The 25,431-nt window shown below is 49.8% G+C and overlaps 1 protein-coding gene across 1 annotated transcript in view; it reads left to right on the top strand.

Moving 5' to 3' along the window:
- The first annotated feature begins 2,203 nt into the window (after positions 1-2,203).
- Positions 2,204-25,431, top strand: part of LOC144155069 (uncharacterized) — a 72,594-nt gene continuing 49,366 nt past the window's right edge. The window contains exons 1-2 of the mRNA XM_077686304.1: positions 2,204-2,392; positions 13,405-13,502. Coding sequence (XP_077542430.1) covers positions 2,368-2,392; positions 13,405-13,502 — 123 coding nt within the window. The 5' untranslated portion in view covers positions 2,204-2,367. The remainder of the gene's footprint in view (positions 2,393-13,404; positions 13,503-25,431) is intronic.

Raw genomic sequence — 25,431 nt, 5'->3', positions numbered from 1 at the left:
CCAGATGACATTCACGTTGCGTGCATTGGCGTTAGCTTATTCCTTGTAAAACTGTCCCACTTTGCACACCTGGAATTCCAGCTTGCCGTGAGCTCAGCCTCCTTGGTTGTCTTCCCGCCCAACAAGCCACAGCACTCAATTTGTGGGGTTGTTTTATTAGACTGGCCGTTTCGGCGCCTGTGGCTGTTCTTGCTCCACTCAGTGCTTTCATGCATGCGTTGGACATGACAAGCGTGGTGCTAGGTGATGGGATTATTACTTTGCTCTAGTAACGCATCGATTCTTTCAATGAGTATCGAATGCTGGAACCCCAAATTTCCAAGTTCCCCTGCGGTACCTCCTTGATACCAAGCTACGAAGTGTCGAAAGATACGAATTACAGAAGGGTCGAGTTCTGGGCATGGGCATCGGCAGGGGGGTGCATAAGGGGCACCCCTGCACTCTCGCTCTCACCCCGCAATGCAGCGGATTTGCTTCCCTCTAGACAACATCCTGCCGACGCCGATGGTACTGGGCCACTGTGTTCAATCGCAGGAAGGAAAACCAGCGAACAAACATGTGGTACTTTTCTAACTGTATGTACTATGTATATTGGTGCGTTTTTTCCCTGCACAGTGATATTTTTCGGTATTTAAAGTTCAGCTAACAGACGTATACTATACATTAGTCATGCGTGACACTTTGTGATGGAACATGACGTTCGTACTCACAGTACGTATTCAGCGTAGTCAGAGTCCGTAGTTAAAAACTCCCCCCACCGTAGTTCCCGATGTCATTCTCCACTATGACGCTTTTACCTGTTCTTCTTTTTTTTTTCTACTCTTGTACTTGCTCTTTCCTGTCTCCTCTGTCTCTCTTCGACCTACAGAGCGAGAGAGAGAGAGAGAGAGAGAGAGAGAGAGAGAGAGAGAGAGAGAGAGAGAGAGAGACAGAGAGAGAGAGAGAGAGAGAGAGATTCTTTATTTCGCAAATGCCTACAGAGCGGAATGGTTTAGCAATATGTAGTATGGCTAGGGTACATGCAGAATAAATTATAGATAGATAGATAGATAGATAGATAGATAGATAGATAGATAGATAGATAGATAGATAGATAGATAGATATATAGATAGATAGAGAGAGAGAGAGAGAGAGAGAGAGAGAGAGAGAGAGAGAGAGAGAGAGAGAGAGAGAGAGAGAGAGAGAGTTTTTTATTTCGCAAATGCCTACAGATTCTAAGGAGTTATAGCAGGGGGTGCACTGGTGTCAAAAGCAAGTATTTATTAGTAGAGAACACTTGAGCATTTGAGAGCCGATTCCACTTATGTATAGATTTAACAAAAATTGGCAAAGATTCCACTTAATATGGTGTCTGCAGGTAACTATTCTAGTTTTATTACTTAAAATTAATATAAATGTTTTGATCTCGATTTTCTCCGAAGCGGTGAAAGCAGCTCCCAATCCAATTCTTTTGTCAGAGTAGAACAGCTTTTTCACTATCCGTACCAAAGACGCATCTGTAAGAGGGGAAACAATTTTCTGTTTTTTAGCGAGCATAGGCTGTTGCTGTGGGCAGCGCCAAAGGAATCCCCAGTCCGGGATGCTTTGGATTCGACTGGTTGTCCTCGCTGGAATCACCAGTTTGAGCTGTGTATCCGGATCCAGGCTGGTTAGGGAAGCCCTCCACAGTTTGAAGGGCTGTTTGGGAATTGGAGGCAAATCTCGGGTATGTTGGCTATGCATGCCCGGCTAGCCAGGCAGTGCGGGAGGAAGATATGTTGAAGGCGGGTGGCAGGGGGAAGGCGTTTGTCTGGAGTCGCCACCAAGTTTCCTCTAGGGAGAGACGCCACTGTGGTGATGGGAGGCCGCCGCCAGTTTGGCTTGTAAACTGTACAGTTTGTCCTGTAAATTGTTCGCCCCGTTAGTCCTTCTGAACTCGAGCAGTTACATGTTCCGCTCCCAGACTGCGCGCTGCGCGCGAAATTCAATCATTGGCAAATGTAAGCCGAAAGGCTCCCGTGCATTGTGCAGTCGCAGCTTAAAACGAGAGATATTCGTTGCGTTCGCTTCTGCCGTCGGATGTGCGGGCGCGCACCGGCTCGAGCCGCAGGCAGCCCCAGACCCGTCGCGACTCTGCCACCAGCGGCCCCACCTCGGCCGGAGCAGTGCGCCGGTCCAGCTCCCATTGGCTGCCGACGGCTTCCGCCTTGCGGCCGGCCGAGGGGAGGGGGGCCCGCTCCGAGCGGCTTCTTCATTCAGTGCGCGGAGGAAAAGCAAGAAAAGTGTAGTACAGCGGGCCAGTTCTTTGGGCAACCATGTCGTCTCGCTTGCCGGCACTGTTCCGGGCCTGGCTGTAATGCCACGGCTCTGCTCTCTGACGCGCTACCATGGGAAAGATGCAGAGCAAGCACGGTGAGTGGATTGAACCCCGCTTTTCTCCTCGTTTCCTTGGGGCCAACCGCTGGCGCTACCGCGCTCTTTTTGTCTGACTCCGCCGCTTTTCATCTGGCCGCCTGGCCGCGCTGTGATGGAACTCCACAGCCGCTTGCTTGCCCGAACTGTCGTGCCGTCCACGGTCACGACCGGGAAGGGTATCGAACGATCGGCATGCGCTTGTGCTCTGACGTAACGGTGGATGAATGTTGTTGTTTGAAGCGTCTCTAATCCGCTGGAGCCGACGGCGGGCTTTGCTGATGGGAATCCTGCAACGCGTGCGGATATTTGGCGTTGCAGTAGTGAGGCTTCGTAGCTTATCCAATCACTGGCTTAGGCAAAAAGGGACAGCGGTATAGCAGAGGCTGTTTAGAGGAAAAAATTTTGGTATACGGCTCACTGGCGTCGAGTCAAGGGACGCAGTGACGTGAGACCTCGTCTCCCGCTCAACCTCCCCTCAGGTCTCCCCTTGTATCGTAAAAATGTCACCGGGACAAGTGTAAGATCTGTGCACCTCTTGAACCTTTTGGCTTGCGCTGCTCCGTTAGGTTCAAAGAAAGCAATCTAACCGGATGTGCCATATACAGCCCCAGAGTCTAACCGGCACGGCCAATCGTAGCGACTACCCGTCGCGTAATTCTTTACGCGAGCCCTGCGGAACAGTGTTAGCGCAGTTGAATGAAAGATGAGCCGCTATGCCTCGGAGAAATGCCGCAGGCGCGAAATGTAGTGTGCAGCATTCATTCTTGGCGTAAAGAGCGGCAAGCCGTTGTTTAGGCGGAAGATCATTTAGCAGGACCTGATAGATTCCCGAACTGCGATTCCACTAAGTTGGCGCCATCCATCACCAACGGCGAAAGCAGAAGGGTCGTGGAGGGCGCCTTGGATTCCGAGCGCGTCGATACATCTTGTGTCGTCACCCTGGCAAGCGGCGTGCTTTTTCCAGTTGGCCCTGTTTGCTTGACGCAGGGAGCGGCCCTTCCAGCTCGGCTTCAATCGGAGCCCTCTCCACCCGCTCTGTTTCCCAATTACCCCTGCCACCTGTCTCGTTTTTCGCGTGTGTTTATTTGCGAGGGGGAGGGGGAAGCTTTTGTTTGTGTTCGAAGCTCCCGCTCCTTTTTGCACTCTGCCGCTGATTGAACAGAGCGGTGCTCATTCTGTCACCTTTTCGCCGGACAAGTGTCAACTAGGAAAGAGCCCTCAAAAGTTAACTCCACTGGGCGCAACTATATTTAATAATGTGGTGAACTAAAGCGTAAAAATGGAAGCCGGTGGGCTCATTCCTCGGAGGCCTTGTGTGGTAGCGGGTTGCTAAGCGAAAACTTGCCTATTAGATTCAGAGCGGAACAGTACGGATTAGGGCAATCGATTGCGGATTATTGGGAACTTGGTTTATAATGAGCTTTCACCACACAGAGCGTGAAGTGCACAATGATACCTCGCGCACGAGAAACTCGGGGGGTGGCGTATATAGTTACGCCATCGTATTAAAAATGCCTTACGGTCTTAAGGGGGGGGGGGGGGGAAGGTCGAAGAAAAATTGGGGGAGATATCAACTAGTCCGCTCACGTTCATCATGCATCAACACTTTACTGCTCCACAACTTCAAACGTGTACGAAGTCGCTAAATAACCTTTTGAAACAACCTGACTACAAACGTATGTGAAGTCGCTAAATAGCCTTTTCAAGTGTCCTGCAGTGAAAGCTTTCGCCTTTTAGAAACTTACAAACCTTCGAAGGCATGCAGCTAATTCCGTTTTCGTTAGACTGAACCAAGCCAGTTATAATGTCGTTACAGCGGACCTCACTGCAACATTGCCTGGGACACTAAAGAGCGTTTATCAAGGTTCATTGCAAAAGAATAGCAGCCACCAAACAAGAGAGAAAATTTAATATTTGTTTCGCTGTTACCGCAGTTACCGAACTGTTACAGCAGTTCGTTTCGCTGGCTCGCCTGTACTAAACCTTAGTGCGATCTCGTTACCAGAGGACAAGACCGGATAATCCTTTTTGTCGTCTCGACTACAGGTGCTGCGTTTAGTTTTGGCGTGACAAGCCACGACGTTAACAATACTTCTGGCAAAAAAAAAAAAAAAAAATCCTGGACCATCTCTACTAACGTGAAACCTGGGGAGGGGCGAAGCATTGTGTATAACTCTGTTCTTGGCGTTTTTGCCCACGGAGATGAGACCGTTGGGGGTAGAAGTATACAGCTTTTCTGTAAATGTCTCGTGTCTTTGAAGCACGAAGCGTTCTAGCGCGAGGAGTTGGAAAGCGAGTGTCCGGTGTTTTAGCACCGTGAACGTGATACGACGACGACGACAGCAGACACCGACAGCCCGAGCCCCTGAGGGGCTTCGCCCCTAAAAAAGCTGTCCCCGTAACTTGTGCTCAACTCACTTGGGCCTTTACATCAGGTTCTGAATTTATTAATAAGAGTGCCAGAACGTGTAGTTCTGGCTAGTGTAAACCAGTAGATGCTAGCCGGTGTGAAATGTGCGTATTCGTTAGTTGTTTGCGCGTTTCTTTCACTTCCTCTAAATCACTGACTGCGTTGTCAGCTCTTTGCTGTACAATGCTAATCTCGAAAAACATATTTGTATAAGCTGCGAGTGATTCATGGACATGCCGACTGCATAGTAATGTGGAAGGTAAAGAATGTACTGAAACGAAGCTACCGCTTTCCATTTTAAATTCTCGCCGTCGTTATCTTTGGGGTAGTAGACACCGAAGTTTCGTGGTGTCGTCAGTGCGTAATACATAGGCCAGGTGCCAACGTTTCGACAAGTTTTTGCCTTCGTGAGGGCGCCCTGACGAAGGCAAGTCTTGCCGAAACGTTGGCGCCGGGGGCTAACGCTGCCCCCTTGCCTAAAATATTGAGTTTTGTTTTCCCACCATCTTCCAAGCTTCATCATCTCTCTCTCTCTCTCTCTCTCTCTCTCTCTCTCTCTCTCTCTCTCTCTCTCTCTCTCTCTCTCTCTCTCTCTCTCAATATATATATATATATTGATTGATTGATTGATTGTAGCGTTTAACGCGCCGACGCAACGCAGGCGATGAGGCGCGCCGTAGTGGAGGGCTCCAGATTAATTTTGACCACCTGGGGATCTTTATCGTGCGCCGAAATCTCGTACACATGGGCGTTTTATATATATATATATATATATATATATATATATATATATATATATATATATATATATATATATATATATAATCCGGTGTAAAGCTGCAGCAGCTTTGAATACGTTTGGTTCATTTTCCCCTTTGTTCTTAAATTAAGTTACGAACCCTGAGGGGACGAGGGGAAAGAGACAAGGGGGAGACGAAATAGGTCGCTCTCCCTCCTTCTATTCGACACTCTGTACTAGCATTGCCAATCCTGCTTTTGTTCTGCGACATTTCCCGACTACCTTAAGTTCCGCCGTCATTTATTCAGCTATCTCTTCTTCCTCTCAAACCTATCCTTTGTTCTCAAATCTCCCCATCAGCTGTGTTCCCAGTTGTTTTGTTCATCGCGAGCTGAATGATGAGGCTGGGTCACTTATTTTTACTTCATATCCGCTTTTCCCTCTGCACGCGTGCACGCAGGGTCCGAGCGTCGGACCGTGTCTGTCTCTTATCAGCGCTAATGCCGCTTGAGACACACAAAAAAATTTGACATAGGTGATGTGCGCCAGAGGTTTGGTATCCTCGGGAGTTCGAGGTTGTCGAACACACTTTGCGGCGTTTTGGACGACTGAAGGCCACTTTAACTTGATTGCTAACGAGGTTTAACGCGCCGAAGCTTCACACGCGATGAGGCGCGCCGTAGTGGAGAGCTCCGGATTAATTTTGACCACATGGGGATATTTAACGTGCGCCGAAATCTCGAACACACGGGCGTTTTGGCTTTTCGCCTCACCAGAAAAGCGTCAGCCGCGGCCGGGAATCGAAAGGCATGCACTTCAACTTGATCATGAATAGTGGTGGATGGATGTTTGCTGTACGTTGCATAGAGGGTGCCTAGAAGTTTTCCCCGATTCTACAGCTATGTTTTAGAGATTACCTACAGTCATGCGCTGTTGAACATCACTCCCAATCAAGTTTTGTACGCCGTCACCGCGGTGAGCGTAACATATTAATACCAGAATTATTCACTGCGGTGACACATTTGCACCTTATAAATTATCTGGAATGTTCAGCTCTATCTACCCGGCGCTATTTCACTTAGATGGAGTATTTTCGTTTCACAACAGACCGTTTTGTCGCCATAAATATTTTGGCAAACTTTTCGGTTGTAAATTGGGCCCGAGTTTTATAAACGTCATTCGGCAGCGATAAATAAGGCGATATCGGGCTTTACCCTAAAACCAAATACCTAAAGCCACTAGGTATATCACTTTTCTCTTTGTTTCCTCTACTCCTTCCTTCCTCAGAAACAGCGCAATTCGGACGCTTGTTTATAAACAGCTTGTGACCTATTTGTGGTTGAATAGGTGCTTCACGAACTGCGGCTAAAGACAACCCGCTTTGTGGCGTTCGGAAGTAACATGTAATAGTAATAAACCTAACACGGCCGGCTACTTCGCTCCCAATATTTATGCATATGGGAAGATAATTTTATTGTTTCCCTGGTGATAAGTTGGGTGAATGTTCGTCGTTAGAACGTCCGGAAAAGCCTTGATACCGTGACATTACTGAGAACAGGTGCAGCCTTTGGCCTAGTGATTAGATAGCTGTAGCGGCAAGGCCACCGGCGTATATCACCTCTGGGGGTTGGGTGTCCAAGCACGCGCGCACGCGCGTGTGCGCGTACACGTGTGCACAATACCTTGTGTGGAAGAAGTATTCGCTCGCCCCAGCTCTCCAAATAATGTGCATGCATTGTTCGAGAGAGGTCCAGAAACCTTGGTGCTTGCTGTCGAGATGGGCCCCCTCCACCAGCATATGGACGGCTAGGGCAGAGCTGGTCAGCAGCTCCACCATATGCTGTGGTCTACTTAAGGAGGGGAGGGTAGCTGATGGGGGGGCATGCAACTGGAAAAAGAACTTTTGAAATGGTTGAAAGGAACAAAGCGGAGAAAAACGTGCGCCCCGGCTGGGACCCTGATTCACAATAACCTTCGGATGAAGGTCCCTCCGACAACTTTAGGGGGTGAAGTGCCCCGTCACCCCGAGTTGTAGGAGGGGCCTTGAGTACCACCTCTGAGTGTTACGCTTTTGGTTAGCATGTGTAGTGTTTTCACCTGCTAGCTGCAGTCGCCTAGAAGTTGGCAGAGGCCTTTGTTCTATAACAGAAATTGTGTAGTGGACAGTCCGGTTCGTGCAGTGTAAGCTTACCAGCACTAGTTCAGATGGTGGTTGGCGGGGGGGGGGTTCGCTATTGGAAACGCCCAGTGTAGTGTACGTGGCGACTCCTTGAGAGAACGAGATGGAGGGAGCAAATTTTTGTGGACTCTGTTGCAGATCCCTGTGTTACTACCGTCTTCGTAGATCCAAAACAGAACATTATTGCACAATACGAATCCAGCAATTATAAGTGGTATTTTTACTTTTTGTTTTCAGAAATTCGCTTGCTTAGCGCCATTGAGTTCAGTGCGAATACTAGCATACCTGCCAGATTATCCGAATTGCCCGGGAGACTCGGAATTCTCATGATTTTGTACGATTGTACTGCCGAGACAAAAATCTCCCGGAAAAGCACCCGTGTTTGGCAAAATCTTCCTCCTAGTCTCTCCACATTGTGCCGGAGCTACCTCACAATCTAATCCTACACGAATTGGCATAGTTATAATTAAAGAGCTTAAAAAGCGTAGCGAGCCATGCGCAGACTTTGAACCGGCCCGCATATGCATAAGAAGGCGTCTACGCAGCTGCTTGGGGGTGGCGCTGGAGTCCGACTATTTTACCGCAGCTTCTCTCCACACTCTTTTCCCTGATTTTGCTGCAGGCAGCACTAGCAGCAATAGGCTTCCTCCGGGTGTAGGAAAAAATGGTCCCGGAAAAAATGGTCCCGGAAAAAATGGTCCCGGAAGAAATGGTCCCGGAAAAAATGGTCCCAAATCCAAGGTAGGAAAAAATGGTCCCGGAAAAATTGGTCCCGAAGCCAAGGCAGGAAAAAGTAGTCTTGTTCGAGTAACTCCGGTTAATCGCACCAAGAACGTTTGTTTTACCGAAACTCAGGTTGAGTTGCTTTCATGGCCTCTCTCATATTTATTTTCTAATTTGCCGTTACGCTAGCTTAATCCACAGATGTTTCGCATTGATGACGTCTCAACCACATATAGCATGCATAAATCTCAGCACATCTCTGTTTTGAACCCACACGTTGTGAGGAGGGTAAACTGCTTCTACACAACCTCGGCAGGTGAAGGTACCGACACGAAAAACAGGATCCTGGTGATGTGTAGTGAAAGGAACGAGCGTCAGAGGGGGCTGCCCAGGGGACTAATCAGGCGTGGACGGGGGCTTTCGTACGAACTTTCGTAAAGTTTGTACGAAAGTTCAAGGCATATCAACAGAAAATTTCGCCTTCACATTCTCAGAGTTGTAAGCACCCCCTGCAATTTTTTACGTTTTTTTCCTTAACTTTTCCTTACACTCTTAGTTGCTATTTGTTTCTCTTGAATGCTTTTTTTCTTTTGTTTATTCATGCTTTGGAGTTAAAGATTGTATATTTTAATTGTATTTACTATTACATTTTGGTGGCCGGACATTTCGGTGCACGGACATTTCGGTGCACGCACTTTTCAGCGCACGGACGTTTCAGCGCACGGACGTTTCGGTGCACAATGTCTCGGTGCGATCATTTCGGTGCACGGGATGTCCCAGACATTAACTTAAAGCTTTAGCTTTAATATTTTAATTTCGATATGACTTTACGTTCGAGAGTTGGGTTTGGGCCGCACTGCGCAGAAACGAAGGCTAAACCAAGGCGGAGCATCAGCGCGTAAATCCCTATTTCAATTTACACCTATTCTGATAAAACCTCGCAGCGTAGAGCTTTAATGACCTTCCAGACACTGAGATAGCTGTGTCCGACTAAGCTTCTAAACCGGCGGTTCCAGTCCTCGCAGTTGTTTGTGCGGTTTTAATCCAATTACTTGCACTAAATTTTTAATCGATGCTCAGCCCTACCATCCATCCATCTATCCATCCATCTGTACATACATCGCCCACCCATCCATCCAGATTTTAGCCTCCACAGGAGTTAATTTCTGTCCCTTGTAGGAATATTAAAGCATTACATCTCTTTTTCAACCCTTTAACTAAAACGCAAACGCACAAAAGCAAAGCCGCAAAAAAGTTCAGATCTGACTAACTCGAAGAGAAACACGTCGACTGGAGCATGGGACCATTTTTTCCTAGATGGTCACTGGGACCATTTTTTCCGGGACCATTTTTTCCAGGACCATTTTCTCCGGGACCATTTTTTCCGGGACCATTTTTTCCGTTTCCGGCTCTCCACCGTCATCCCGGGAGTTTTCTGTGCTTTGTTGACTTCGGCGAGTCCCGTGCATGGCGTACACATGGTGTTGAGCTAAGAGCGTAAAAAATACCTGCGAGTATTGTTGAAACGTTATACCGCAGAGTTCGGATGCATTTTGGCGTCTAGCATCGGATGCATTTGGCGTCTGGCAAAGGGAAGCGTTATTCGTTCTGCACTGAATGCAATTGTGGTGTCATCTCACTCAGCGGGAGAACCGACGTGGGTATACGCACGCTGCATCAAAGAAGCACGTCAACAACCTGCACTGCAAAGAGGGCAACATCGCCTTCAACAATTTTTCGGTGGAGAAGACAGCGGCTTCATCCCAGAATGCCTGCTCGCAGATTTCTAGCTGAAGCACATCCCGCAGAGCGCCTCTGAATGCTTCTCTCCCTCACGCTCCCGGTCAGATCTCCCTAATGCCACCCCGGCGAACCTGGCAGGTATGGAATAGGTTTCAGTGGCAAGAATTCTACGATGCGCGTTACACAACTTCATATCATGCTTCGTGCTTCTTTGGTTACTTCGTAGAGACATCGGCGTGGGGCACTTTTCGCCCCTCATGTGTGCTTTATAACCGAGACTAAAGGGTTCAAAATGTTAGTAGCGCCCTTCCCGACCTCGAAAATAGAGAGAATAATTGGTGCTGCAAAAGCGAATGATCGCGAAGCTGCGTGAGCAGTGCGTCACTGGGCTTTATTTGGAAGCGCTCCGTCGCCAGGGCAGCGACACGTACTACTTTGTGTTCCCTGCTGGGGTCACCCGACACAGCGCCACCCGGGCGTCCAATTGTCTGCCAGCCGGCGTGTGCGAGCATACCAGTCGCACATCGGACTCCGCTTGCTGGCTACCTCTCCTCCCAGCGAGTCAGCGACCTTGGTGGCGCCTTTTCGCCGTTTTGTGGCCGCGGCGCGAAAGAAGCAGCGCCGGCGCGTGCTGCGTGTGTAGCGGCAGTGTTTTCGCTGCCGCCGCTGGCGTGACGTCCGCTCCCATGGATGCCGGGTTCGGGTGACCGCATTCTGGCGGCGGCGCAAAGCGGGGCCCCAAAGCACGCCGCCGCCGGCGCGGCTCCCGTTTCGCGACACAAGGCGGCCGACCCGCGGCCGAGGCAGCGGCGGCAACATGAGAGCGAGCCGCCGTTCGCGCCCTGCCGGCGGCGGCCCCTTTGTTTCGCGCCGCCACGAAGCGGGGAGGGAGCCACGTGCGGCCGCTCGCACGTTAGTCACTCGCGACGTTGCCTGCAACATCGCAGGTGTGGGGTCACGTAACAAAGCGCGCTGATTCCGTGCATGCGAGATGCGCGCTTCCCTCCAGAGACACTCGCTTTTGCGTTAGAGGGTGGCGCTTTTGCTGACCACTGCGACATTTACTGCATGCACGCTTGTGCGAGTGGCTGACTATTTATTGTTTGTTTGCGTCGGACGCGGACGTCTACTGGAAGAAACAATAGAAATCCCGTTTTCCGCATTCTTGTGGCAAGGTAGTGCAACAGGAATGCGTCGCGCTGAGCTCCGCGACTATTTGTGGGGCTAATATAACAAGCCACCATTCAAAATCACCCTCCCGTGCCAAAAATCACTGCTGAGGCCCTGCTTACATTTTAATCAAAGACGATACCAGATGTACAAGCTTGTTTGCGCCGTGACATTACGCAATGCTAGAACAATATTTCGCGCGTTAGCTCCCCTCATGTGCCATCGCACAACGCTGCTGCGCGACATTTCTGTCGCCGAAGAAACCATCGGGGCGGAGATTGCCGCCATGATGGGATTCTAACAGCGTCAGGCAGCCCATCGTGCAGCGCCGAGCCGATTTTCGTAGCAACCGCCTCTTATTTTCATAACAACCGTACCACCGACCGTGAATTGCAGCGCCACGCCGTCTGCCACAGCCATCGTATCTGCTGCCATAGCAACCATCACACATCTTTGCGGATTTTCACGAGCTGCAAAGCGAAGTCCCGCAACTCTTTCTCTAAGAGAGTCCACCCACTGGTTCGCAACAGCGGAGTTGAATCCGCAATTTGGCATTTCCTGGTTTACTCTTTCGAGGCCACAGGATTGCGTGACCAACAGGCTCTGCTTTATAGGCCAGGCTTGCATGTCGCCAGCCTACGGAGTGCCCTGAAATCCTTCTTTTTTTTTTTTTGCGTTCAGAAGCAGTTACCCCAACAGAAGTGCGTAGCCCCCCCCCCCCCCCCTCCCCCCTTCCCTATTCTTTTTGCAAATGTTGCTGTACAACTACGAAATCATTTGAAGCCTGGATGTTTTACAAACTTTCGGTCTTTAATCTGTTGTACTCGCACTACCCAACCGCATTTAATAAGATATAACGGAACTTGTTGCAGCTGATATAAAATCGCCCCTGAAGAGCAGAAACTGTGGCGTAGTTGATCAACTAAAGAGAAACAGAAATAAATCTTTCTCAAGGGCCATTGGTTTGCTGGCTGGCTGGCAGGCAGGCAGGCAGGCCTATACATAAGAGAGAAAAAGGGAGAGGAATCGAGAGAAACAAGCAAGGGAAACATGCGTTCTTGCACTCCAACTGCGTCTCGTCCATGATGGCAAAAAAAAAAGCCGCCAGGACCCAAAATCTTGTGGCTCACTACATCTGGGCAAATCTCTCTCTCTCTCTCTCTCTCTCTCTCTCTCTCTCTCTCTCTCTCTCTCTCTCTCTCTCTCTCTCTCTCTCTCTCTCTCTCTCTCTCTCTGGTGTTAAAAACAATTAAACTAAATAAGTAACCAGGTGGTATATGTAACAATGTTGCGTGGCTGATTAAATCAAAGTGAGCAAGAAATTTTGATTTGCTAATTGTACTGAGAGTCAACGGTTGGGGTTCGAGACCCGCTGAGTCGGAATTTCCCAGCCTTTCTTTCTTTTTTTTTTTTTTTTGTACACAGCAAATAATGTGACAGAACTGCATCTACACAACTAATTCACAGTTTTGCTGCCTAACTCTTCCGAAGCATGCGGGACGGGACGGAGCAAGAGAAAACAGGCGACCTGCCGATGGTATGCGTATTGCGCGTACTATTCTGGTTGATCATGCCTAGATCTACATTGGTTGGGGTGCTTTAATTTGTTTTGTTGATGGAGAAGCACTATATGGCCCAGTGAGCGATACTGCGGTTGAGTGGTGCAGCGAGAGGGGGGAAGCGTGAACCGCTGGCCTCACTCAGCGGCACAGCAGTCACCAGCAAGCCAGTGCTGCGGCCGCTCCTGCTCCTTGGCGGTGCCAACAATACGGGAGTTCGGCGCCACGTCATCCCCAGCGCGTGTACCATTGGACATTATTGCTTCAGAATTCACAATTCACAAGAAGTGCTTATGTGTTATCGGAGTTTTCTTTTTTAACAACATTGCTTTCATCGTATGTTAGTAGGCTTTCCGTACTACACACCATCCAAAAAAGAACCAGGTGGACGCATTCCCAAGTTTAATTATGTGCACATGCGGGCTATCGTGTTTTTTTTTTTTTTTTTTTTCTCAGCATTTTTTTGCATATTTTGTCTCGTGACAGGTGACTGTATCGTTGTGAACGCGCACTTCAACCCCGTCTGCCAGTTGGATGACGACCTGCCTCGACAAAAACCGCAGGCCCAGACATTCGCATGCTCGGTAAGTTCCTTCGACGCAGTGCTACACGTATCTTTCTGCGGTGACCGCCGCCGCGGCTGGATTTTTTTGTGGCCGCCAAGCAAACAAATCCGCCACAAGCCGGACTCCGGGATAAACATTGGACTGGTGGACAGGCTAGCGCCGAACAGCTCGGCAAAATAAGCTGCGGTGCACCTTCGCGCCTCGCCCTGGCATGCAGCCCGTGTGGAGTACCGGTCGGAGGGAGGCGTTGGGGGTCATACAGCTGTTGCGCAACAGCTGGAGGGGAGCCTCGGCACGCGCGGAATGAACCCCTCGGCGGTCACGCCCACGAGTTGCGTTATTTTGCAGAGGCGGTGAGAGCGATGGCATGCGCCCGACCTACGCGCCAATGTTGCATTTCGCGCACTGCCGAACGACGTGTCCCCACGGCGCAGGAGAGCTTGCTTCCACCGTGACCGTCACGAAGCAATCTGAACGCGCAAGCAACGCGTGTTTCAGCGTTTGCCTGACGGCTGCGGCGGGAGCCTTGAAAAGCTGTCCCATCTGTATGTACCACTTGGTCGAGTGAAACGTTTCTAAGGCTTAACCAAGCGAAGGGCATAAGTTTTAGTTGATCTCACTTTCGTATAACCGAAAGGGCTTTTCTTTGTTGGTCACAGGGCAGCTCGTACTGACGCTGTACATTAAAGGTGTTGCAGTGTGACGGTAGGTAGGCTAGCTGGATATATCACTCGCGCAGACAGCATTGCAAAGTCTGTGCTACACGCAGTAAAGTAAGCGTGGTCTTCATTCCGATAGATTTTTAACGTCATGTAGCAGCAACTCTCATAAGCAGTGTGAGTCCCCATTATGACTCGGATTACCTTGTGATTTGGTAAAACAGGTTGGCCTTCTGTCCCGGTCAACCTAACAGAAAAAAAAGAGAAGGTCCTCCGCCGTTGACACGAAAACCAACGAAAAATTCAGTGCCCTTCCTGTCACTATGTGAAGAAGGATGACCAGCGGAGCCGGGCACTGTTTTCACGTGGTTCTTCGTGTTTTACCGCGGTTTCAGCAGAGTTCACTTTGTGGAACTGGGTGAGATTTTATGAGGCATGTTCACAGGATTCCCCAAGCACCGCCTTGCATGAGGTTGGTCACTGTGATACGCCGATATGGGGGCACTGATCATCATCACGTCGAAGTTTGCAAAGATCAGGTCGACGTAAGTGCCTCTGCAGGTCGTGGGTGGGTTCCAGTCCCCCGAAAAGCGCCGTAGACCACATCGGCTAGAAGGAACTGAACCAATTACGATTCCTTACGATGTCCACGTTGAAAACACGTTTATTTATTAAATTGACCCTGCAACACTTTTTTCAGCTTTATTTAAAATCTTAAATGCTTGCAGAACGTAGTCACCCAATACACCCAGTACTTGGATTAGGGGGTCGCAAATTACCTCAGCCAAAAATTACTGTTCTATGCCCGTCAGATAACTTCGAAACTCGTTCAAAAAATTTTAACGCGAAGGTGTTTTATTCCGGGATACAAGAATATTTTAGTTATGTCATATCCGTCACGTTGTTGACGCCAGTACAACGAAACAAGGGGCCTGTAAAGCGTGCACCCCTGCACACAGCGTCTTCTTTCGGGGAAGCAACCTTTAGTACTAAAGAGTACGTTATACTTAGGGTTGTTCATTTTCGGGTTTTATTTTTTAACACGAAAGTGTTTTATACCGGGATACACCAAGATTTCACTGACGTCACATCCGTCACGGAAATGACGCCAGTACTACTTTGCCGAAGCGGCCCGCGAGCAGGACGTCGCTAGCCAAGCACACCCTCACGACAGCCGCCGACCGGCAAATCATGCTCAGCTGCAGATTTCGCTGCACATGTCACTTTCGTGTTTTACCGATTCCTGTGACAGAGGAAGCAACCACAGTTTTTTTTTTCCCTCTCTTTTCTGGTCTTGACGTTCTTCAACCGCCCAAATTACGGCACTAAGGCCATGTAGCGGCAGTTGGCCGGCTTTCCTTCAGTTGCAGCAATGAACGCTTTTCAATAGCAACTTTAAAAATAAAGCCACTAAAACAAAGCACAAACGGAAGGCTGATCGACTGCGACGAGCAAATCACGCAGTGCCGCTCCGTGCTGGCGATAACTATAGCTTTCCCAGTGCTTCCAGACGCGAAGGAAAGAGTGAAGGCGTTTATCGAAAGTGTTGCAAGGTCCCTTTAACCATTTGCGCGCTGCCGTTCCTGCCGTTCTCTGGCTAGGGGCCCTATTCTCGACTGCACAAATTGCCGGCAATTCAGGCAATTTTCCGGAAGTCTTTTCTGATTGGCTTTCAATTTTGGTCACGTGCTTCCGGTTGACAAAGCGGTTGTGTGTGCTGTCGTCATTTTGACGTTTCATGTCGTCTACGGACACCAGCTCTAAAGTTTGCCTTATTTCTCGTTACTAAAGGCGCATAATTCTTGGCCGGCAATGAAAAACCAGTCTAAATTCAGCGGACATGACAACTTAAGCCTGTCTTTGCTATTCAACAACAATACTGCTTGTAATACACACCCCCTCTGTGATTGGCTGAGAAGGCGTGACGTATTTCAAACAGTTGGCGGGAACAATTACGTCGTGCATTGGCAACTTCAGCCTGCGTAAAAGTGACGTAATGCTACGTAACCGCTTGAAATAGGCGGCTGTTTTTGTCGCAAAATACAAGCAAAATAGGGCACAATATTGCCCCGGCTTACGGCGCCGCGAAACGTGCGGCAATTTGCAGCAGGCGCAGTTTCGCATGCGCGCTTTTTAAAGCATGTTCCCTACCGAAACAAATTATACGTTCAGCTGCTTCCAAGTCAGCGATCATGGAACATACAAATAACATGCAGTATTTTGCTTTTACGTTTGGCAATGAAAAAAAAATTATTTGTTTGCCGTAACCGCAACATAAGGGGGCAGTGCAAGCCTCTCCATGACAAAGAGAACCCAATGCATGGCATTTGTCCATATTTGTCCTAGTAAGCTGTTGGGTCACATGATCGAACTCAAGAGAAAAATAACAATGAAAAGTGACTAGTTAGTTCATTACAGCGCTGATTGCAGTCGAGCTTGACGAATGAGTGAATCGGCGACATCGGTGCGCTCCGCGGTTATCAGGCGTGGCGCTTCGCTGCTCTTATGTGTCATAGAAGCGATGGTCGCGGCCGTCTTTTTCTGTGATCACGCCATAAACTTGTAACATAGCAGCAGACGATGGCGTGGCGACGGTGGTGGCAGGGAAGGTGATAACGCAACAAAGCTTGCATTGAAGCGGAGAGCCCAGCTATGTTAATACAAGCGATTGAAAGAAATAAATAGACACGGTAAAAAAATTGTGTGATGTTCTTTAGCTCGACATCCGCCTTTCGCTCGCTTTTGGATCAACGTTACTCGATCGCCTTGTTGTGTTGACGCCAAATTTGACCTCCAGAAATGTGTTTTTCTTGTCAGCCTTAGCTACCGTCTTAATTTTTATAGTACATGCCAAGTGTTTTTATATCTTTCTTGCACAATATTTGATACCTTGGTAGCGATCTTTATGAGTGACTCGTCAAATTACACTGCATGTCGTCATAGCTATAGGTGCAGCACGTCACTGATTGCTTACGTCGTGCTTACGCAAAAAAACATGGGCGAAATGCCGGCAATTTGTGCAGTCGAGAATAGGGCCCTAGTTCTAGCTAGCTGTCGCTCGCATCGTGCAAAGTGCATGGACGCGCGCCAGCGAAAGGACCCTCTCCACCCCAGGCGCGCGCTGAGACTGTGGCGCCCTCGATTGGTGGGTTCGGGAATCTGCCCCTGCGTGACACCGGCTGTCGGACGACAAGGCTAGGCATAGAACAGCTCCGCTGTTAATATTTGTCGCCCCCTCGTTCTGCGTAAGGAATCGACTGCAAAAGTAGAATAAAAAATCCGGCCTTCCTTTATCGGAGAAACTCCTCAAGCACGGTACATGCGAAGAGGAACTGCCTTCCGTCTGTAACAGCGCGATAGCAAAGGAGAACCCATTGCGCTGCCGCGATTACGACGCACGTTGTCGATACCGACCATTGATTACAAGGCCGCATCGCAGGAAAGCAAGTATGATGTTGTCAGGCGGCGAGCGAGGAACCACGGATAAACGCGCCGCACGTGCTGCCTGGATGAAATGAGCGAGCCAGCCAGTCTGGATTCGAATTAATTCATATATTTTGAAAGTTTTGTTACAGCATTTCTGCACTACACGCACGCACACACACAAAAAAAACGGGAATAGTAGTGTTCGCAGAGCATTTCACGCGTGATAATAAGGTTGGACGCGGGGAAGGCGCACAGTGCGGCGAAGTGGCACCTTCTCTGTGGTGTTTTGCGCTTATCTATTGTTAATTCGGGCAGCTATCGGTGTTATATTAGCTAATAAAAGAATTCCGGATATCGCAGGTGTTTCTCCACTGGTGTGTTCACGCTCTACGAGTTCTCAATGCCCATGAGCCTGGGGCAAGCAAAATATCTTTGCAATATTGTCGTGCTCATGTGGTTCATAGAAGGGGCAGTGGCCAATCGTTACTTTCACCGATGATGGATACGCGCGGATAAAGTTACGTAAGCTGTAATCCGCATGCTAAATCAGGCGGCCTGGCGTGTCTGGCCACCTCCGTTTCCCGCCATGCCGCCTGATCGGGCGGACGGGCCTTTTGAAGTTGTCACTCGCTAGCCATGTCTGGAAAGCGTGTTCTGCACCGTCGTTTGTGTTCCCTTTGCAACGTTTGGCGTCGTGGTCCATAACGGCGGGACGCGCGCCAAAGCGAAACCCGTGTGCGGTTGGCGGCCGGCGGAGGCCGTCGCGTGCAGCCTGGCCGTTGGCTGCCTCCGGCAGCGCATACGGCACGCTTCTGCAGCGGCGGCGCGCAAAAGCCCGCCGGGGCCTTATCTTAATTTCCAGCATGGCGGCGCCGCTGTATCGTGCGCGGCGGTGGAGATCAAAGGAGCGCGGCCACTCGAGCGGTTCCGGCGGCTTCCCTATGGACGCCCGCAGGTCGCCGCCGTCGCTCGAGGCCGCTAATTAATTGGACGCCGGACATTGCGGCCATCTTGCGTGGCCCTTCGGCGGCGGCTGCAGCCTGTGAGCGCGGCAGGTGGCGTCGCACACCGCCGCCGCCGCCGCGGCGGCTTTGCGAAAGTCTCTTCCTTTCTCTTTTCGCTTTATCTCGCTCTCAGGGTACGCTAAGAGGAAACAGACGCTCGCTGCCCGGGAAGCCTCAAACATTGCATTGAGCTGCAGTGACCTTCGCAGCGAGTGCCAGCGAAGAGGCTTCGTTCGCTGCGTGCACTGATGTATAATACGCTTGTTGCCGTGACAGGCTTCTGTTTTGCATGGGCAGCCACATCGTATGAAATGGGCCGATGTCTCTTCTCATTGGCGTGCTTCAGCACACCCAAAAACTCGGGTTAGCTTGATAGATCAACAATTTCGCAGTGACAGCATTTCTGTAAGGAGAATTCCAAGGTTCCTGAACGGAAGTCTGCATGCGCGGTGCGTAAGTTTACACACTGGTCATAACAAAGTAAAATTGCACAGAAGTTCGAGGTAACCCAACACTAGCGCACAGGCTCCGTAAAGGAACAAACACCCGAGACTCTTCACGACGTTTTTTTTTATTGCGAAAGTTTGCCACACGGCATAAGGACCTATATACAAGTGCACTCACGACAAGTTTTTGCTACTGAGTTTTGTTGTTAATGCTCTGCATCAGAATATTAGGTTGTGGGTCTGCAGTGTTCTATCCAGTTTATAGCTTCGTATACTGATACCTCGCGTAAACGTGTCTACGTGAGACATGTCTGAGAGCGCTTAGTACAAGTGTTTACCATGTCGGCCCCGTAGTATTCATATTCACTTCGTGGACACGAAGCGCGCCAATTTCATTGCACTGCGCGCCTCTGCGTGCAAGCTGCAATTTGGAGCAATAAGCACGGGTCGCCACAAGAGCGTACGCGTGTGCTGATGCAAGTCGTGGCTGCTTTACTGGCCCGTGTGTTTTCGCACAATTCGGTCGCATTAAAAGAAAACTCCCTCGTGCCGATGCCTAAAACGCCCAAATGGTGGACGCGTTTCGCTTGCCGTGCGGGGCGCTCCGCTGGCGGCGCGCCTGATGCGTGAGGGCCCGAACGCCACAGGGGCCTCCTCTTGCCTCGGGGCCCCGCGGCCGAGACTTTCGGCGGTGCGCGACTTCGCCCAAATCGGCCGGTCCACGAACGCGGTTCGCGGCGCGTTGACCCCGCGGCGGCGTCCCGGCGGGAGAGAGGCCGGCGCGCGGCGTGCATCAAAAGCGCCGTGCAGCGCCGATAATTCGCGGAGTGTGACAAACGCTCAAAGGGAGCCGCCAGGAAGATCCCCGGCGGCCCTCGCGCCACCGAGCGCGCCCGATAGCGCGATACCCCTTCTGCGCCCCCCCCCCCCTTCCCCCCTCCCACGCCCCGCCGTGGGGGGGGGGACCCGGGTAAACAACGCCCCTTATCGAGGATCGCTCTCTTTCCGAGCGCTTCATAACCGCCTATCTCGCGCGAGTCAACAGCGAAAATCTGTTGCGCCGATACGCCCTGCGTGCTCTTCATTTCGAGCTGTCCCCTCCATCAGCAGCTACCGACTGCTGCACATGGACCCCTCGGCTGAAGCGCTCCCTATCTTTAATTCCTTAACCGCTCGGGCAGTGCAGATCCTCCGAGAATTAGAGCGCTTCTGCGGGTTGGACGTTGGTCGTTCATGGACGTGGAATATCTGGGGTGATTCGTTTGTGGTTCGTGTGCCTTTTTCGCGCCGTAGCCAAATGCGGCGGAAAATAAAAACCTCTCTTTGTCACTAGTTTACGATGATCACAAATAGTTTCATAACAGCTGATACTAATCACACCAAAATATTCCCATGGTCCATCGTTACCAATTAATAAACGCTCTCTATATATTTTTTTTCCATCTGCTTTCGGGTCATCTGTCGTCTGCAGTCCCAGATTACCCAGCTTTCCGAATTCAGGCTCACGATTCTTTGATCACGTTTGTTGGTTCGTTCTCGTTTACATTATTATTCTGTGCGTGCGTGCTTGTGTTTGTGACCTGCCGTTATCATATCATTTACTGCGGACGAGACAGGCTTCCTTTCGTCTGCAGTGGACGATCTCGTTACGGCGCGTATCAATCACAGGCACGGACGTACACAATAATATCAGAACGAGAACAAACCATTAAGGAGTCGCAGGTCTGATTTCGAAAGGCTGGGTAACCTGGCACAGCAAGACGACAGACGATCCGAAAACAGATTAGAAAAAGTTTATTGGTTTTGGCAACGATGAACCCTGGGGATATTTTATGATTCGCATGAACTCCTGTGTATATTTGTGACCATGATGAACTATCGACGAAACATGTTTTTTGATCTTCTGCCGCCTCATTTGGCTCCTTCTTACCGTAAATCGCCATCGCTCGTTTCGTTCTGCATACCTCAGGTGGCGCCGCCGTTCCAAGTTGGGCATGAACGTTCAATTTGGCCCCCATTTACCCGTAGTCGAAAATCGTTTTTATTTATTTTCTGAATAAGCAGGTAAGCGCTGTCCTGGTCCTTGGTGTCGAATGAAATGAACCACAAAATGCGACCTTCGTGTAAAGTTTGGGCTCGAAAGGAGCAGCGGCGTACTCAGTAAAAAAATTTAAAGACGCTTATTTATCGGCGTAACACCCTGTATTCAGAAACTTCTTTCACCGCTGCGTGGTGTATCCCTGGTGCTTCATGTCCGGGGTAGCGTGTTACCTCCATTTCTGCTGAGTTCCGTTGCGTTGATTTCAAACACCTTCTGCTTCATTATGGGTGTCGCACCGAAAAAAATACCGGGTTGTGTTTGGGGTCGGGTGGCTTCATTTCGTTCCGGTTCCGCTTCGCTGAAGCAATAAACATAACGCTCCGCGAGCGCTGAACCGGTTCTCAAAGTATACGTGCTAGCAAAAAATGAAATTGTACGGTTTAACCAGCTGGTTTAAAGTCCCAGGCAGGGCGTGTAAGGGAGACGGCAGAGGAGTAGCGCCGACCACAGACTTCGGTGTCTGCCATCGAGCTACCGCTTACGTCCACAGCACGATAATGCTGCCTGCATTCCAATCAACTACAAAGCTTCAACAATCAACTACAAAGCTTCCCCATAAACACACGCATGCACGCGCACACACGGACAGACAGACAGACAGACAGACAGACAGACAGACAGACAGACAGACAGACGTACAGAAGGACGGATGGACGTACAGAAGGACGGACGGACGGATGGACGGCCGGACGGTTGGGCGGACGAACGGAGGCCGCATTGCATGGTGCCGTCAAGCTATAAGAGGTCACACAAAACGTGAATAGTCGGAAAAATCGACTACACAACATTCGTTTATTACACGAGGTGTCGCACCCTGAAGTCAACTGATCAAGCTTGGGAAGGCGGAAAATTTGGGGTTATGATTTTTTCTGGCGTACTTTGTTGTCTGTGAGAGTGTTTTACAAAATCAGTGTAGATAGATTGTAATTATAGCTAAAGACGCAAGGCAAACAGATTACGGACTAAGGATACAGCATCGCGGCTCTATTGATGGCGGACAGTGTGCAAATGTGCATTCGAACCGTGTATGGCTCGCGTTGCCTTCTACAAAACAAGCACTTGATCTGTTTTGTTTGGAATGAATTTCCAAATTATTATCCAGCACAAAAAACGACAAGAGCGAGAAGAAACACAAACGTGCAGGACGGGCGCTTGCCTTATTGCTAGAACTCGTAGAGCTCACAAGCATTCCTGAGTTCCTTTTGTTTGTTTGTTTAACGGCGCACACCAAAAAACCTCAGATAGGCTCTCATCTTGCACTGCCCGGAACGCCTTCTGAATAATTGCTGTTCTTTTGCTGTTTCAAATTTACCTCGAAGCAAGCCTTTTAAGCACTTGCCTTTCGGTTTGACCGAATCCGCTTGGAACCAATAAACCACTATTCGCACAAGCCATCTCTCGAGTACACCCACTTGTCCGCCGAAATTCTGGGGGTTTTGCGTACGCCGAAGCTACTAAACGCGCCGTGTATAGTGGGTGGCTCCTGGGGATCTTTAAAGTGCGCCGATACCTCGACACACTGGCGTTTTCGTCCTTCGCCTCCACTCAGTCACCGTCGCTCAATTTACTGATTGCGTTCTTTTTTCTGCTAGAAAACGCTCTAAATGAACTACACCTGTACTTAAACGAATCGGCGTTCGTTGGATATGCAGCGTTCTTCCCAAAGAATGGAAAGATACAATAATGACACCCATACCTAAACCGGGGAAACCACCCAATCGCCTTGAGAATTTCCGCCCAATATCACTAACGTCATGCTGTGTCAAACTCGCGGAGATGATGATGATTCTAGAGCGCCTTACGTGGGTGATAAACATCAAGGCAGTGCTGCACCAAGACGTAACAGGATTTAGGCGCCACGTGTCGACTCAAGGCTGCATGCTCCGCCTCAAGAACGATATTTACGACTCCCCCAGCAGCGCACAACTAAGGACAATTGTAGCGCTCGATATCTACAAAGCATTCGACAACGCAAGTCATAAAGCCATCTTAGAAAAGCTCCAAAGCATCTTATGCGGTGAGCGATTATATAATTACATACGGAACTTTTTTTAAGCGACCGAACCACGGAGGTCCTTGTAGACGGCCGCTTGGTAGGCCCTTTCAAACCAAGTAAAGGAGTACCGAAAGGCTCTATTCTTTCCCCCAACTCTTTTTAACATAGTCATTAAAGACCTGCCCGCCAAACTAGACCTCATAGCCGACGTTCACTTCAACATGTGTGCTGATGATCTGGCTTTGTGGTGCTGTCAGGGTTCCCCCGGGCACCAGGAGCACCAACTACAGGAAGCGATTGATGTCGTCACCGCATACATGAAAGACGTTGGTCTCAGCTGCTCCCCCTCTAAGACCGAATACATCGTCGTGGAGGATGGTCCGGCCGGCCTTGTCTGACCATAGTCGCAATTGGATCAAGTTAACACTAGACGATACCACCATAGCAAAGAAAGAAGAAATTCGAGTGCTCGGCTTCAATAAGACAAAGCGGACACTTGGGTTAAAAAAATCACGACTCAGATCAATCAGATCACGCACATGATGAAACGGATTTCAAGGAAGCGACATGGGGTAAAAGAACATGAACTACTACGAATTTTCGAGGCGTTCATCATTCCCCGCATCATGTAAGCAGCCCCTTACATGCGGCTAACACACAATCAAATAGACAAATTAGAAACGCAACTGCGCAAACCTATTCGTGTTGCCCTGGGACTCCCAAATTACACCCCACTCCATGAGATTCGACGAAGGGGAGTTCACACTCCAATATCACTCCGCATAGACATCCACAAAGAAGCGCAAGAGTCTCGGCTGCGTGCCTCTAGACAGGGACGAGCTATACTCCGTTCCCTATGGGCACAAATTAAGGAACCAGAAGGCTACATACATTACAGAACGCCCTCCCTGGGGACACCTGCCGAGGCTGACTGTACATCCTATCCCCCGCCACATGAGTGTGGAAAACGACCACGAGCGCAGAGCCCAAAGAGCGCGTGCCACCCGCCATTTAGTGGCGCAGAAGATAGGCCAGGGTTTAACTGAGGGTTACACTCCGGTCTACACCGATGCCGCCGTATCAGACGATGGTATAGTTGCTACCGCCGCGTACTACGGGAACAGACAAAGTACTCGTCGCTTCCTGGGAATTCTTGATCCCGGTCGTGCCGAAGCGTTAGCCATAGCAGATGCCATCACGAACTTCACCGGCCGACGGAAACTGCTTATACTGACTGACTGACAGCCAGGATGCGATCCGCCTCTTCTGCCGCAACAAAATAGCCACGCACATTCGCAACATTCTCGAAGTGCATCTAACCTCCCAACCAGAGCTTTCGGTTGAACTCCGCTGGATCCCAGGTCATCAAGGAATACCAGGAAATGTGGCGGCTCACCAACTCGCGCGCGAAACTCTCTTCCGCGAGTCTGAGCCTCCGATTGCGCTCCCGGAGGAATACGACCGCCACACCAACCGCGTCGAAGAAAGGAAAGCCAGGCACCAAAAGTTGGTAGAGCTTCGCACCGATCAAGACACACACTGCGTTCCCCCCATCTCTTGGCCGCGATCGAAGACAAGTTGCATCCGCCGAGCTCAAGCAGGTGTCCTACGCACCCCACATATCATGCACTACACAGACAATAAACTTGGCCACCCTAGCTGCCCACGCTGCGGTCACGGGTACCCTAACAACCAGCACTACGGGTCTAGGTTTTTTCGGTACAGGGCGGTTTGGTACAGGGCGTTTCGGTACGGTCTTTTCGGTACACGGACGTTTCGGGACACGGGCGTTTCGGGACACGGGCGTTTCGGGACACGGGCGTTTCGGTGCAGGACATTTCGGTACAGGACATTTCGGTACAGGGCGGTTCGGTACAGGTCGTTTCGGTACGAAAACGAATTCGAGCGACCGTTTGAGGCAGCAAAATTCGCGCGCGTTGTTAATGGGAGTTGCAAGCACGCAAATCGAACGTGTTTATTACAACTGTTGTTGCTCGTATTTCTGCGTTATTTAAGGCCAGTAAAAATTTATATGCGGCCTTGCCAAAAAATGCCTATCTATTTGCGTAACAGTAGCCAGAAAAAAGTATAGCTCATTCATTACTTCGTTTCTTTAAGGACAGTATCACCATGTATTTTCTCTCGTTTATTTATAAAAAAAATTGTGGCAGTAACTATTTTTTCCAGTTTCCAGAAACTACACTAACAGCTGCGTAATTAAGCACCACCGCAGGGGCTAAGGGAAGCGGTTTCTTTCTAACGTAATGACGATGAAGATCATGCAATATTTTGGCATTTCGCATTTGTGGCCGTTG

Source organism: Haemaphysalis longicornis, unplaced genomic scaffold (genome assembly GCF_048455015.1).
Source record: "Haemaphysalis longicornis isolate Haplotype H1 unplaced genomic scaffold, Haemaphysalis longicornis Haplotype H1 scaffold_1, whole genome shotgun sequence".
In the NCBI taxonomy this organism is placed as follows: Eukaryota; Metazoa; Arthropoda; class Arachnida; order Ixodida; family Ixodidae; genus Haemaphysalis; species Haemaphysalis longicornis.
This window is presented reverse-complemented; position numbering and strand designations above follow the sequence as displayed.